A 12,602-nucleotide genomic window follows, 5' to 3' on the forward strand; every position below is an offset into this window, starting at 1 on the left:
GCTAACATATACGATCCATAAGAAAATACACATGTGAATATTTTACTCCTATTTTCAGGAAGTGTATTTCACTTTAATCATATTATTCATATTGACGTAAAATAAAACATAAACATTATTATTATTATTATTATTATTATTATTATTATTATTATTATTATTATTATTATTATTATTATCATTATTATTATAACGATCAAATAACGTTTGCATAAATATGTATTAAAATACTTTTATTTAACCTTCTGTTTAGGTTTGGCTTATATTCGTTATTTCGAATACATTTATTATAAAATAATCATATAGACCATACATTGCAATTTTTATGTAGACATTACTTGCTGACAACAGAAGCATATATATATAATTCTAGAAAAACGTTCATCTGCAAATCAAAAAAGATATCCGATTAACATTAAAACATCTACAAACCAACGGGAGATATCGGACTAATAGTGATAAATAATAATGTCATAGTTCATGTTCATATATTGCCAACATAAAATATATCACAGACATGCATAACAAGTACATGTTGAATAAATCACAATCACAATATTTTCAATTACTGACAATAAATCTTGGCTGTATCAGTCTTGAAGAAACACAATTAATACAAATTGTGATTCGCATACTGGACTAAGCATACAATTCAAGTTATTGCTTAATACAGATTTTGGTTGTGTCATTTTATACTGGATCTGGAACAACACTGAACATAATTAGTGCTTCTTATTGTGTTATATTTTTCTCCGTACATATACAAGTAAATATACACATACATGTACTTAACCTTTAAACATATACAAGAGTCATAATGAATCATAACCTATCTACGTACAATAAAACTATGCAATAACAAATTGACGACATTTTACAACACGCATTTCTTTCATACACTCGTGTAGCCATTATTAGTTCTACATTTCTACAAAGATTTTCGTTCAAATATTATTATATCAATTATAATACACTTAATTGCAATTCTTCTTTAAAAGTACAATAAACAACCCATAATTATCTGGATACAATATTTGACCATTTTACCACAGTGATTGATCCGTTACATAATTGAATACATATGATGCAAATGAACAGTTCAAAGAAAATCAAACTCTCCTTGTATTTTCTTTCCCGTTGCAATGTGCGTAGCGACGACGCCCAACTCCGGATCGCCGAAGACAAACTGGACTCGAAATTCCCGCGGCTGCCCTCGAGCAATATCTCCAAGGGGAACCTCGAGATGTCCCAGCTTTCTACAGGTCTCAGAATTAACGAAACGTGGGTATTTTTCGTTAGTCGTGTAAACTTCGATCTGAAGGCTTGTGGCGTCTTCTGTGCGTGGCACGTACACGCGATCCCCTACGGCTTCCCCTTTTTCAAAAGCTTGATCAACTCTTCCGTAAACGCTAAATCGGTCTTTGCATAACACGCGATCGCCAATAATTTCGCGTTTCTCCCGTGGATCCAACGCCGGTTCAAAGTGCTCGTACGCCCTTATACCGTACGTGTATTTGCAGACCCGTACTGTGATCATGGATGGATTGTGGCCGTTTATAACAGCCCCTTTCAAAACACAAAGGCCTGCGCTCTCCGGCACAATCAGCAGTTGAGTGGAAAATGTTTCCCGGACCTTTTGTTGTAACATTTTGGATTCGCTAAATCCTCCAACCATCAATATTTTGTTGATGTTGAGGTCTTCCTTCTGGTTGACGATCTCCTTCGTTATGCCACATATCTGTTCAACGATGGGTCGTAGGAACTCCTTCATCATTTCTGCCTCAATACTCATTTTATCTTTATTAACTGATATTTTGCCTCGGTATTTCTGAATGCTCTTTATGCCTTCTTCCAGATCTGTTTTCTGAATTTGCTTGTAAAGATCTGTAATAGACTGTGGTAAGGCAAATGTTTCCCGGCTAATAGAATCTGGCGTGACATTTCGCTTCTTCACCTCAAATACGGCCATCAGTGACATAAAATCTTCGTTGTATTGAGAACGAACGATTTCCATAACCTCAGGACCTAACACCTCTTCGAGCATACTTTCAAACTCTCCATCCACACTTGTTCCTCCCCATTCACCGCCGTTTGCTTTATCCAACTCTCTCAACGCAACTGTCTTCGTTTGGTCATCACAGTACACTTCGTAAACTGTTATGTCGACTGTGCCACCTACGCAAAATATCGATGTAAAAATTAAAGCAAGTAGCATACACGATGTGCATGTGTTTATCGTACTATGTACAGTATTTTCATGTACGTCTGTCGTATACATGAAATTTATATTTACTTGTTAAATTCAAATTAGACGTTTTAATAGAAACGTGGATCTAAACCAAAATGATAAAACAACTAGCTCGTGTTGCCTAAATACCTCCAACATCAAGGACGAGGTAACGATCCCCAATTCGAAAGCTTTTAATTGAAACACTTCCGTCGAGATCTGTGGATCTATCATGTGGAAGGTATCGACAGAATAATGCTGCCGCCTCGGGTTCCAAACTCAAGGACAAATTGTCCGTCGCAATTCCTGCCTAAAATTAATACTTTTTTATACGAAGTGTGAAGTACAATTTAATTCCAAACATTTACCTGTTGACAATAAATCATTAAAAATGTTGTTAATTTATGATTTCAAATCCGATGGTTGTAAGGAAACATTCATACGGAAGAATTGTTTACGTTTATTGCAGCTTCTCTCATGAACTGCTTTGCAGGATCGTCCCATATGGCGGGCACCGTAAGAATCCAGTGAATATCATTTATCCCCTTGTTATACTTCTTTTGAATCGCATGAAGGCCTGTGTCCTTCAGATAGCGGATAGCCTCTTGGAAAACCAGCATAGCCGACATTTCTTTTCCAGTTCCCACACTTTTAATCATGTTGTTCTTTGCCAAATCCTTAAAAACGTACCATAATGAGATACTAAGGAGAAAAAACTTACGATACCTAAAAAGTGAAGTTGCAATTGTATATCATTTTATTATGCCTAAAGATAATTTGAGTGAAACACTTGTGCATATTTTGTATCAAATACAGGAGACTAGATCAGAATTCAGTACAGTGTGAAATCCGTCTCCGTATTAAACAGTAAAGATTTGTATACATTATACATTTCTTCGACATACCAGTCTGTTGTACAGGAACATTTTAAACCGTCGATAAAAATACCAGTCGAATTGATTCCCATCTGCAAGCTTTTGGTTGTACAACTCCTCGGCGTCATGGCCAAATGCCACAAACTTCTTTTGCTTGTCGAACAAAATAGCAGTTGATGTCTTTTCTGACAAACCGGATGACCCGGCTAATTTGACCAACTCGATCTGTAGGGTATATAAATACACTGATTCATCATATAAATTTTTACAAAAACAAAACACCAAAGAGTAGTTTCAACATGTATAACAATACATCGTTTTTATATTTACAAAGAACGTTCGATGATTCGGTGAAATAATATTGAAGACTAAAATTCTTGACACTTCATTGTAAATATAAAATACGAAACGGATTACTTAGAATTTTAAGTTTTTTATGTTTATTTTTTTGTATCTAATAATATGATTTTAAAATATTTGCACAATGTTAAAGAATGACAGTATACTGTTTCAAAATGCCACGTATTCTTTTTACTTTAGAATACTCAATAAGATGTGTGCTTGCAGGAGGTCAAAATGTATATATACTACAAAATTTGTCGTAAATTTGTCGTACATAGTTCTCTGGGGCTTGTATAACTTGCAAACTGAAAAGCATATTCTTCAATGAACTAGTAATTGTGTTGGTGCGTCAGTAACGGATTGCCCAATATTAACAAATAGGACCTTGGTAGTGTTAACAACTACAGCAAATTATTAATGGGACTTTTTATTTCTCAACGAAAGCCTATATCTATAATAGAACAATACCTTGAGCGGACTGCTCCCAAAGTCTGCTCTAGACTGGAATGCACAACCTGAAAATGTCGTGCCAAAGTCAATTGCTGCAACTATATCTTTTCTGTCCATTGCACTTTTATTGACCGGAATTGCTTCAGCAGACTTACGGTTTCCAATCTGAAATATTTAATAGTTTGTAACAACACATTACAATTTATTTACTGTTTTAACACATATTATTGCACACACCACCACGCACTTGTTCATTTTGTTCTCACATTTGCACGTGTTGTGAATTGGATCAAAGGGTGCTTCATGTGAAATTGTGGCCATTAAGTCATTAATAATGTAAACAGGTCGGCAACCTACCAGCAGATCTTTCATTCCTTAATTCAATGAAATATCTATTTAATGCGATTTATGACAAGAATCATATAAAAAAAGAAGAACATGTGGTGATTAACCTGGTTAGATCTATTAAGTGCCCTTTTACGCCGGAGGAATCCATTTGCAAATGTTTACACAGTGGACGGAAAAGGCGTCGTTTGGCGAAACGTAGTGTATGTAATGATAATGTGATTAAACCTCACAATAAGAGAGTTATTTCTTAGGAAATTACTCGTTTTGTGAAATGCAGCTTCCAAGTTGTCTAGCATTATACGGGACAATGCCTGCATGTTTGAATGGTACAAGTTGGAAAGTGAATGACAAGCTTGCGACCAAGTTTGTGTTGACGGACAGAACGACATACGGACGGACGTCCGTGGTGATTCCAGTACATTCCGCTTTACTTCCCAACGGGAATGATGCAATCATGCAACACATAAATGATTTTAGAATAAATAATTTATTTATTCTACAATATATATACATATATATCCATGTATTAAAAAATTTAACTGCTTTATAAAAAATATATAGACAATCTTCAATGGTGAATGTAAAAATCCTCTTGAATAGCGTGTAACTTATGAAAATTTCAAAACTAGGACATATACATAGCCATTGATATTAAACAGTTTTCTTTGCAGACAGTGCATATTCTAAACAAGGCTCCTATACACAATTTAAGAAATATTACGGCACATAAAGTCAATAAAAATCAAGTTAAGTTGACTTTTAAATGTTTATTTTACATATTTATTCCTAATTTACTAGTTTCTCTTTTGTCGTGTCTTTAATGATGAGGCCCTTTTTAAATTAAAAAATGCCTATGAGAATATCCATTCACAAACGGTAAAGCAGATTATTTTTACGTGTATTAACTTCTCAAGCTGTCTTGCTATCTTTAATACATCACCGTTAATTAATATGCTCAAAGCTTGTATTTTCATTCCAACGTTATTACGAAAATAGTTTTAAAACAAAAGCTATGACAAGAGACAGTATTTTGACTGGTATTCTGAGGGTAGATGACAACACTAAGGTGCTTATATTTTTCTTTATTCCACTTGCAATACCTCATCTTTACTTAACCCATGTATGCCTAGTGGACTCTACCATCCTTCTAAATTGGATCAATTTATTTCCAAAATTAGGGATGTCTAGCATATTTATTTCTATATTTAGAATATTTCTTACAGAAATACCTTTAAGCAAACAGCGAAGACCCTGATGAGACGCCGCATCATGCGGCGTCTCATCTGGGTCTACGATGGTTGCAAAAGCCTTTTTTGTAGACGCTATGCATAAATGGGTAAATGCACACATATCTCACATGTTTATAGTACAAAGATTGCTCAACGATTTTTTCACTTTTACTTTCGATGCTCAAGCTGCACAAAATGTATTTCAAGTAACACGCTAAAATTTATCAAGTGTATATCAGTATATGCAATCAAACATACAAAAAAAAACAATAATTAATTACTATAGAAAATTGCAATTTTGATCGAGTATCCTATTCTTTCATTTGCAAAGTTTCATATCCAGCCTTGAGTACTAGTATGCCAAATATAAATACCAGAAATTACGCATTTACGTATATTGCTTCTGTTTTGGGATTCCTTGTTATGATCTGGCCTTATGTTACACGCACGTATGCAATATCACATTACCGTTTCAATCCAATACAATTTTAAATATACGACTTATCAGGTTTACCACCGGTATACCTTGTGATCGCGAGGAAACTGATATTAGCAACGCCGAATTGAATTATGTTATCGCGATAAGAAATCGGGGGTACGAGAGTCACTTACCTGATGTGTGGCCAACATATATTTTTGTGGAAAAAACTCATACCTCATTATTTGTTTCAACGCTATTAATCGTTCTTAAAAGACCTTTCTTGTTTTTATTGTAACATACTTACATAAAATATACGTTTAAAGCTACTTTCGCTACATCAGCAATATATTCAAACCCGGGGGGGGGGAGTAACTTCTTATATACGGGTATATAGGGGTGTGCCGATTTTATGGGGTATGTTTTTTTATATATAATTATAGATATGGGTATGGTTTTGAGCATCTAAGTATAGATATGGGTATTGAAATCAGAAATGTGTATATAAATGCATATAGATTTGAAATTATCAGTATCAAAATGGGTATGATACATATGTATCCAAAAGTAAATTTCAGTAGCGGGAAAGATATAACAGCAAATTCAATAAGTATACTGTATTGATATGAAAGAGATTAAAATTCTAGTATGAAATGTGTCCACTTTATCCAATTCTTGTATTTAAATGGGTCCAGTTTTTCAAACTTCTTGTATTGAAATGGGTCCACTTTCTCAATGGTATGTATACAAATGGGTATGCTTTTTCCAAAAATCTTGTATCAAAATGGGTCTACTTTAGCAGAGTTCCGGTATAAAAATGGGTCACATTTCGGAAATCTCAGCGGGACACCCCTACCCTAAAAGATTATTTATATCATGCTACGCGTTACTTTCGATTTGCGTCTATCTTTACAGATGTTTGATACTCAATATCAAGAAAATTTACGTAAAGTCGTTTTCTAAAACATTTCATTGTTGTTACAGATTGGACTTAAGTCATGCCTTTAAGAAATCGAGTACAGCAAGTACAGTGTGTGTGTACAGGAGTGACTATATACGAATTATGTATGCGTATACTTTCGATTTCATGTATGCGTATTGAAAAATACATTTCGCCTCCATTTGATAAAAAGGTTTACTATAACATATATTCGTAAAGAGATCTAGCTTATAAATAATAAGACAAAAAATAAGTCAAAATGCTATGACCTAATATATATGAAAATATAACACCGCCATACTGGCTCATCTGTCATGATAATGAATTCTACATAAGGAAGATTCCATTCTTAACATATTGCTTTTAATGGATATTTCTTTTTACTTTCAAAACAAAATTACCATAATGAAATATCCCAAAAAATATTATCCCGGCTGCTGTGATGAAAATCCTATTTATTATATGTTCATGACCTTTTGTTTTTCTTCCAACTTTCGATTTCAGAAAAATATACGATTTTTATGATGCACATATTGACCAAGTACGGTTTACTTTTAACATACTTTTTAAATTGAAATTATGTATAAGAACAGACAGAAAATAAACTTAATTACCAGCTTCGTTGCCATTGTGAAGTCATTCAAATAAACAAAACACTTTCAATAGTTTTGTTAAACAGAAAAAATGATTATGAAATGTTAGGAAATACACCCGGTAGTCTATTACGGACCGATAAATTCACGTAGCTATCTATTTTTGGATACGATATGTCAATAGCTGCACGACGGGAACGACAACTGTGTTCGAGATTTTCGATAATGCAGCTGATCGTCCATAGTGCACTCCCTTGCATTACTTCACACACCAAAAACAAACGTGATTCAAACCACACTATACTTAAAGATTTCCTTAGAAATCGATATAAAAACAAAAACTTTAACACAAAATAAAGTCAATAGAGACCCTCACACCCATACGTTTTCTTAAGAATATTCAAAGTCGAATTGATTTAAACAAAACAAAAGATAGGTCATGTGGTATGTAAGAAAGACCTCGACGCGAATAAACGGTCACTCTTTTACGCCATCTGTTTACCGACTTCTCAACAGTTGATTGGGGTTTCCCACCAACTGTCAAAGTCTCATGTTGTCTCTTACCTTTAAGCAATACAGCGCATGTTTAGTACACAAGAGTGTTTTTCCTACCACATGCAAAAAGAAATATTAAAAAATAAAGTCATGGCAAGTGCGCAGAGAATTTTGTCTTAAAATAAATGCAGTTGATTGTTTTTTTAGAGAGTACAAACAAAATATGAACACAACAATTGATGAAACAGTGAATTATTTTATACTGCTGCGTACTTCCTTTGTATGCCCAGTGTATCCAAAAACATTGTCAACTTCTAAATTTGACTGCATTTGCAAAAGTATTTTAATGTTTACTTATATAAGCAGCACTTTAACATTACAAATATGAAGGAATTATGAAGATCACCCTCCCTCTTTTAACTACACAATGATCAGGGGTGCTAAAGAGACTTGCGGACAGCATTTCGTATTTTTTTTTAATGTCCTAAAATATGTAAACAAAACAAATCTTTAAAGTTGCAAATAGTCTAAACTAATTATAATAACAAAACAAGTGAATAAAACAATCCCATCCCTGAATTCGAACCCGGAATATCTGGAATCAAAAGATAATGCCAAACCATTGCACGACGCGGGATTTTGTTATTGTTAGCGTATTATAAACGCTAATTTAGTTAAGCACGTATTTTCCAAATTATCGAGGAAGAGCGTAATGTTCAACGCTATTTTATTTTATTCTTTCCAGTGGTTTATAGAGAATAATCGGTGAATTAAACTGAAAATTCACTGTTTCAACCAGAGAAAATTAACAGTGAAAATTATCGATAATTTTCATTGTTTAACCGCAACTAGTTCTAGGTATGTTTGGTTTACCTATTGTGACACTCAATTTTACCAAAGACGACTACTCTGCATTGAATGATTATAACAACATACAGTTAAGCTTCCCTTGCACATACATGCAATGACATTTCGGGGCACCCAACAGGGAATTAGATTGTAAAGAATGGTAAAAATACAAAAATAATCATTTGTAAGCATAAAATAGAAAAAAAAAAATTGTTGGATTCGGTGGAATATCAATTTTAATTCACTCGTGATCATAGAAAAATATTATTCTCATATTAGATAGAAAGATAGATAGATAGATAGATAGATAGATAGATAGATAGATAGATAGATAGATAGATAGATAGATAGATAGATAGATAGATAGATAGATAGATAGATAGATAGATAGATAGATAGATAGATAGATAGATAGATAGATAGATAGATAGATAGATAGATATAATGGCATACTCGCAAACGGATCTATGGGTCTTTTTATTCTTGTTGTATGCTGTCTTTGTGGGACGCGATGGGTACCAAATATTTTTTGTCGGTTCATGGTTTTTCGTGACGGGTATTTTCATGTCGGGCTGGGTATGGATTTGAATACAATTCTACACAAACGTTTACGTTTCATTGATTATTATCCCCCGCCATAGGCGGATAAATATTGTTTTGGCGTTGTCCGTCCGTCCGTCCGTCTTTCCGCCCGTCCGTCCGGAGCCATATCTTGGAAGTGCTTTGGCGGATTTCATTGAAACTTGGTATGAGTATATATATGGATAAAAGGAAGATGCACGCCAAATGACATTGTACACCATCTGTTAATAACGGAGTTATGGCCCTTTGTATCTTGAAAAAAATGCCTTTTTGAGTGTCAGAAATAACACTTTTGTGTCCAGAAGCATATTGGCGGGGGATATCAATTCAACGTAATTGCTTGTTTCAAATCAATTTAACTATACAACACCTACTATCAGTGGACATGCCGATCTTTTATTCGTTACAAAGAGCAAATAAACTCTATGTTAATGCTCGTGTACAATGAGATAAAAGCATCGTTATTTCCCTATGTTTGCTCTTATAAGTACTTGTAAGGCATTTGTTCTTTTCTTCATGTATTATTTCTAATTGCCATACGTGTAAAAACATATATAAAATAATGATTGTTCCAAATCAAAACATATTAATTTAAAAGCAATACTGTGATAGGCTTTGACTATTCTGGATCCCGCAGGAAGGGCGTAAACAATCTTTGTAGAGTATGAGAGCCGTCAACTTGTGTAACATATTCTTGGAAGAATCAGAGCTCTGGAACTCGTGGTTTCAGGGAACACTTTTTAAGGTTATAACGCTATACAAGTCAATATAAAACATCTCGTCCCCTTACAGTTGGTCTTGACCAAGTTTGACCCAAGGGGAATGAGGTATACTTAGTACAATACCGGTATATAATGTTACATGACAGATATTAACCGTCTTACATGTTTTTTCAGAACTATTTTGAAGATTTCGTAACCACATCTACATTACCGTTGCTGTTGCAAAAACTAAATGGCGAATACTGTTGACATTTATTCACAGGGCAGTTCAAACATCGAATCAATAAAAATGTGGTAAGGAATAAAAAATAAATAAACATGATGTTGCGTAAACTTGTCAGGAATATGATTATCTACATCATAAAGGATTTTTTATATTTAAGTGTTCGAAAAACGACCAGAATGAAGAGGACTTGTCAAGTACAAGCTTTGGTGCATATATATGTTCCAAGCATGACCAAAGTAACTATAGTTCTACCAGATACATCCGGGCTTAGCAATCCGATGGTTCTTAGAAAGGGTACTTAAACAAATACGATGCGGCGCAAATTTCTGAAGGAGAACCGAATTCGATCCAATTTAATTGACTGTGATACGGGTGTGTCCGGTGCCGATTGAATCTGTGCTATTTTGTAGCAAAACACATAAGTAACAGACGGTCCAGTAAATATATATGTATATATTGCCACAAGGTTCAAACATGGCAAGATATTCTGAGCAATTAAACATGTTTCAAGAACCTTCCTGAAGCTGCTTTACCGTACGTGAATGGGTATCTTTATAGACCTGTTTTTATTTTAATATAGCCGTATTATTCAAGCCACAATTAATGAGCAAATTCTCAAATTAAGAATACACTTTTAAACAAGACAAACAATATTTAAATTTTGAAATATATAATTGATTCAGCGTTATTTTTTCAAATGTAATTAATGTGATAAGTTAATGGCCATCTGTAGATCCGTTATGTAGAAGAAGTACAAATTATTAAGTATTATACTATATATATATATATAACAAACATCTTAATATTTTACACGTTAAGTTTCACATTTTGCCTTGAGTACTGAGTACGCATTTACCTTTTATATTTATTTTTTAACGCAATTATCTCTCTTTTAAAGTCTTTTCTGTTCTTCTCTTTATTACTAAACCAAATATATTTTGTAAATTAACGTAGTATGCTTCTTTCACTATCTACAATGTAAGCCATATTCCTAGGTCTGTAAACTAGGTGTTTTGTTTCTTTCGATCGCCTTCATCTATAATGATATTGTATATGAAATAACAGGAACATATAAACGATTTGTCGTCCTTCCATATATGTATGCGTTTACTTTTGATTGTGAGAAATTAACATCGCGTCTGTCTAATACATATGTTTACCATAAATAGTTATAGAAATAGAGCTAGTTTCAACTACTGAAACTCAAAGATGCTATGACGTGTGTATATACCACTGTCATTCTTACTGGCCCATCTTTTTCAATAGTTAATAAAACACGAAGAAAACTTTCTTATTTCTTTCTTAACTAAATGGCAATTTCTTTTTGATTTAAAAAACAATCTATATTCCATTTACATTTCAGCAATATTCAAGAATCAGGTTTACATCTGTTATCATGATAATTGACTGTCTTTACTTGTTATGACATTTTTGGTTATTCCTACTTTCGATTTTATAAAAAAACGTTTTCACTATGCACATATCAATTTAAGCACTTTTCGCATATTAAATACGGTATTCACATAAAACACTACTTAATACCATCTTCGATGCAATCGTAAAGTCACCCAAACACTTTCAATTGTTTCCTTAAACAGAAAAAACTTATAAAATGTTAAGATATAATAGACCGACACAACTATTTTAGGAGATATATTGACGTTTTTACACAACGCACTTTTATCTTTAGAAAACATAAACTTAACACTTTAAGGGAAAGCACTGTGAGTTGTTCGATACTGCGTACTATATTGTTGTGCCCGATGTGTCCTCAAACTGTATCAATGCATACAGTGCTATTTCTATACAGGTTTACTGCATTTTGAAAAAGTATTTTACTTATTACTTGTTTAGTGACATATTAAAACAACAATTACTGAAGAATATTGAATTATGATGGTAACCACATACCATTTGTTACGCAGAATTCAGGTGTGTTTAAAGGGGCATGTTCAGAGAATTTCGTTTTTTAATACCAATGAACGTACATATCTATAATGCTTTTAAAAGTGTTAACTAAGATTTGTGGCATGATAAACCATTGAATAAAACAGGCTGCCTTCCTAGATATTCGAACTCGGGATCTCTGGAAGCAAAACCTAATGCGCAACGACTGCGACACGCAGGATTTGTAAAGAAATATCGAATTATGAACGCTAATTGAGTACATCATTAATTGTCAAAATAATCGAAGAAAAGCGTTTAATCGCTTTATTATAAACAATTTCGAATGATGCTTATCCATTAATGAAACGATACTATTAAGATATCTCTTAGTCAGGAGTTTACATTGCTTGTTCAAACAT

At 33.4% G+C, this 12,602-nt stretch overlaps 1 protein-coding gene across 5 annotated transcripts; it reads right to left on the reverse strand.

Annotated features, from left to right (window-relative positions):
• Positions 1-471: 471 nt before the first annotated feature.
• LOC127876369 (heat shock 70 kDa protein 12A-like) lies at positions 472-11,984 on the reverse strand. 5 transcript variants are annotated; one of them, XM_052421549.1, is made up of 7 exons: positions 11,839-11,984; positions 11,153-11,332; positions 3,913-4,059; positions 3,133-3,327; positions 2,671-2,904; positions 2,378-2,537; positions 472-2,175 (listed from the first exon to the last, which is right to left on the reverse strand). In XM_052421549.1, exons 3-7 carry the CDS (start codon positions 4,009-4,011, stop codon positions 1,100-1,102), a joined length of 1,764 nt encoding a protein of 587 aa, XP_052277509.1. In that variant the 5' UTR covers positions 4,012-4,059; positions 11,153-11,332; positions 11,839-11,984; the 3' UTR covers positions 472-1,099. The 5 variants fall into 5 exon arrangements, with proteins under 5 accessions (XP_052277509.1, XP_052277507.1, XP_052277508.1 ...); XM_052421547.1 differs by lacking the exon at positions 11,153-11,332 and having other exon boundaries at positions 11,839-11,981; XM_052421548.1 differs by lacking the exons at positions 11,153-11,332; positions 11,839-11,984 and adding an exon at positions 7,444-7,588 and having other exon boundaries at positions 2,686-2,904.
• Between the last annotated feature and the right edge of the window lie 618 nt (positions 11,985-12,602).

The sequence above is a fragment of the Dreissena polymorpha genome, chromosome 4 (assembly GCF_020536995.1).
Source record: "Dreissena polymorpha isolate Duluth1 chromosome 4, UMN_Dpol_1.0, whole genome shotgun sequence".
Classification (NCBI taxonomy): Eukaryota; Metazoa; Mollusca; class Bivalvia; order Myida; family Dreissenidae; genus Dreissena; species Dreissena polymorpha.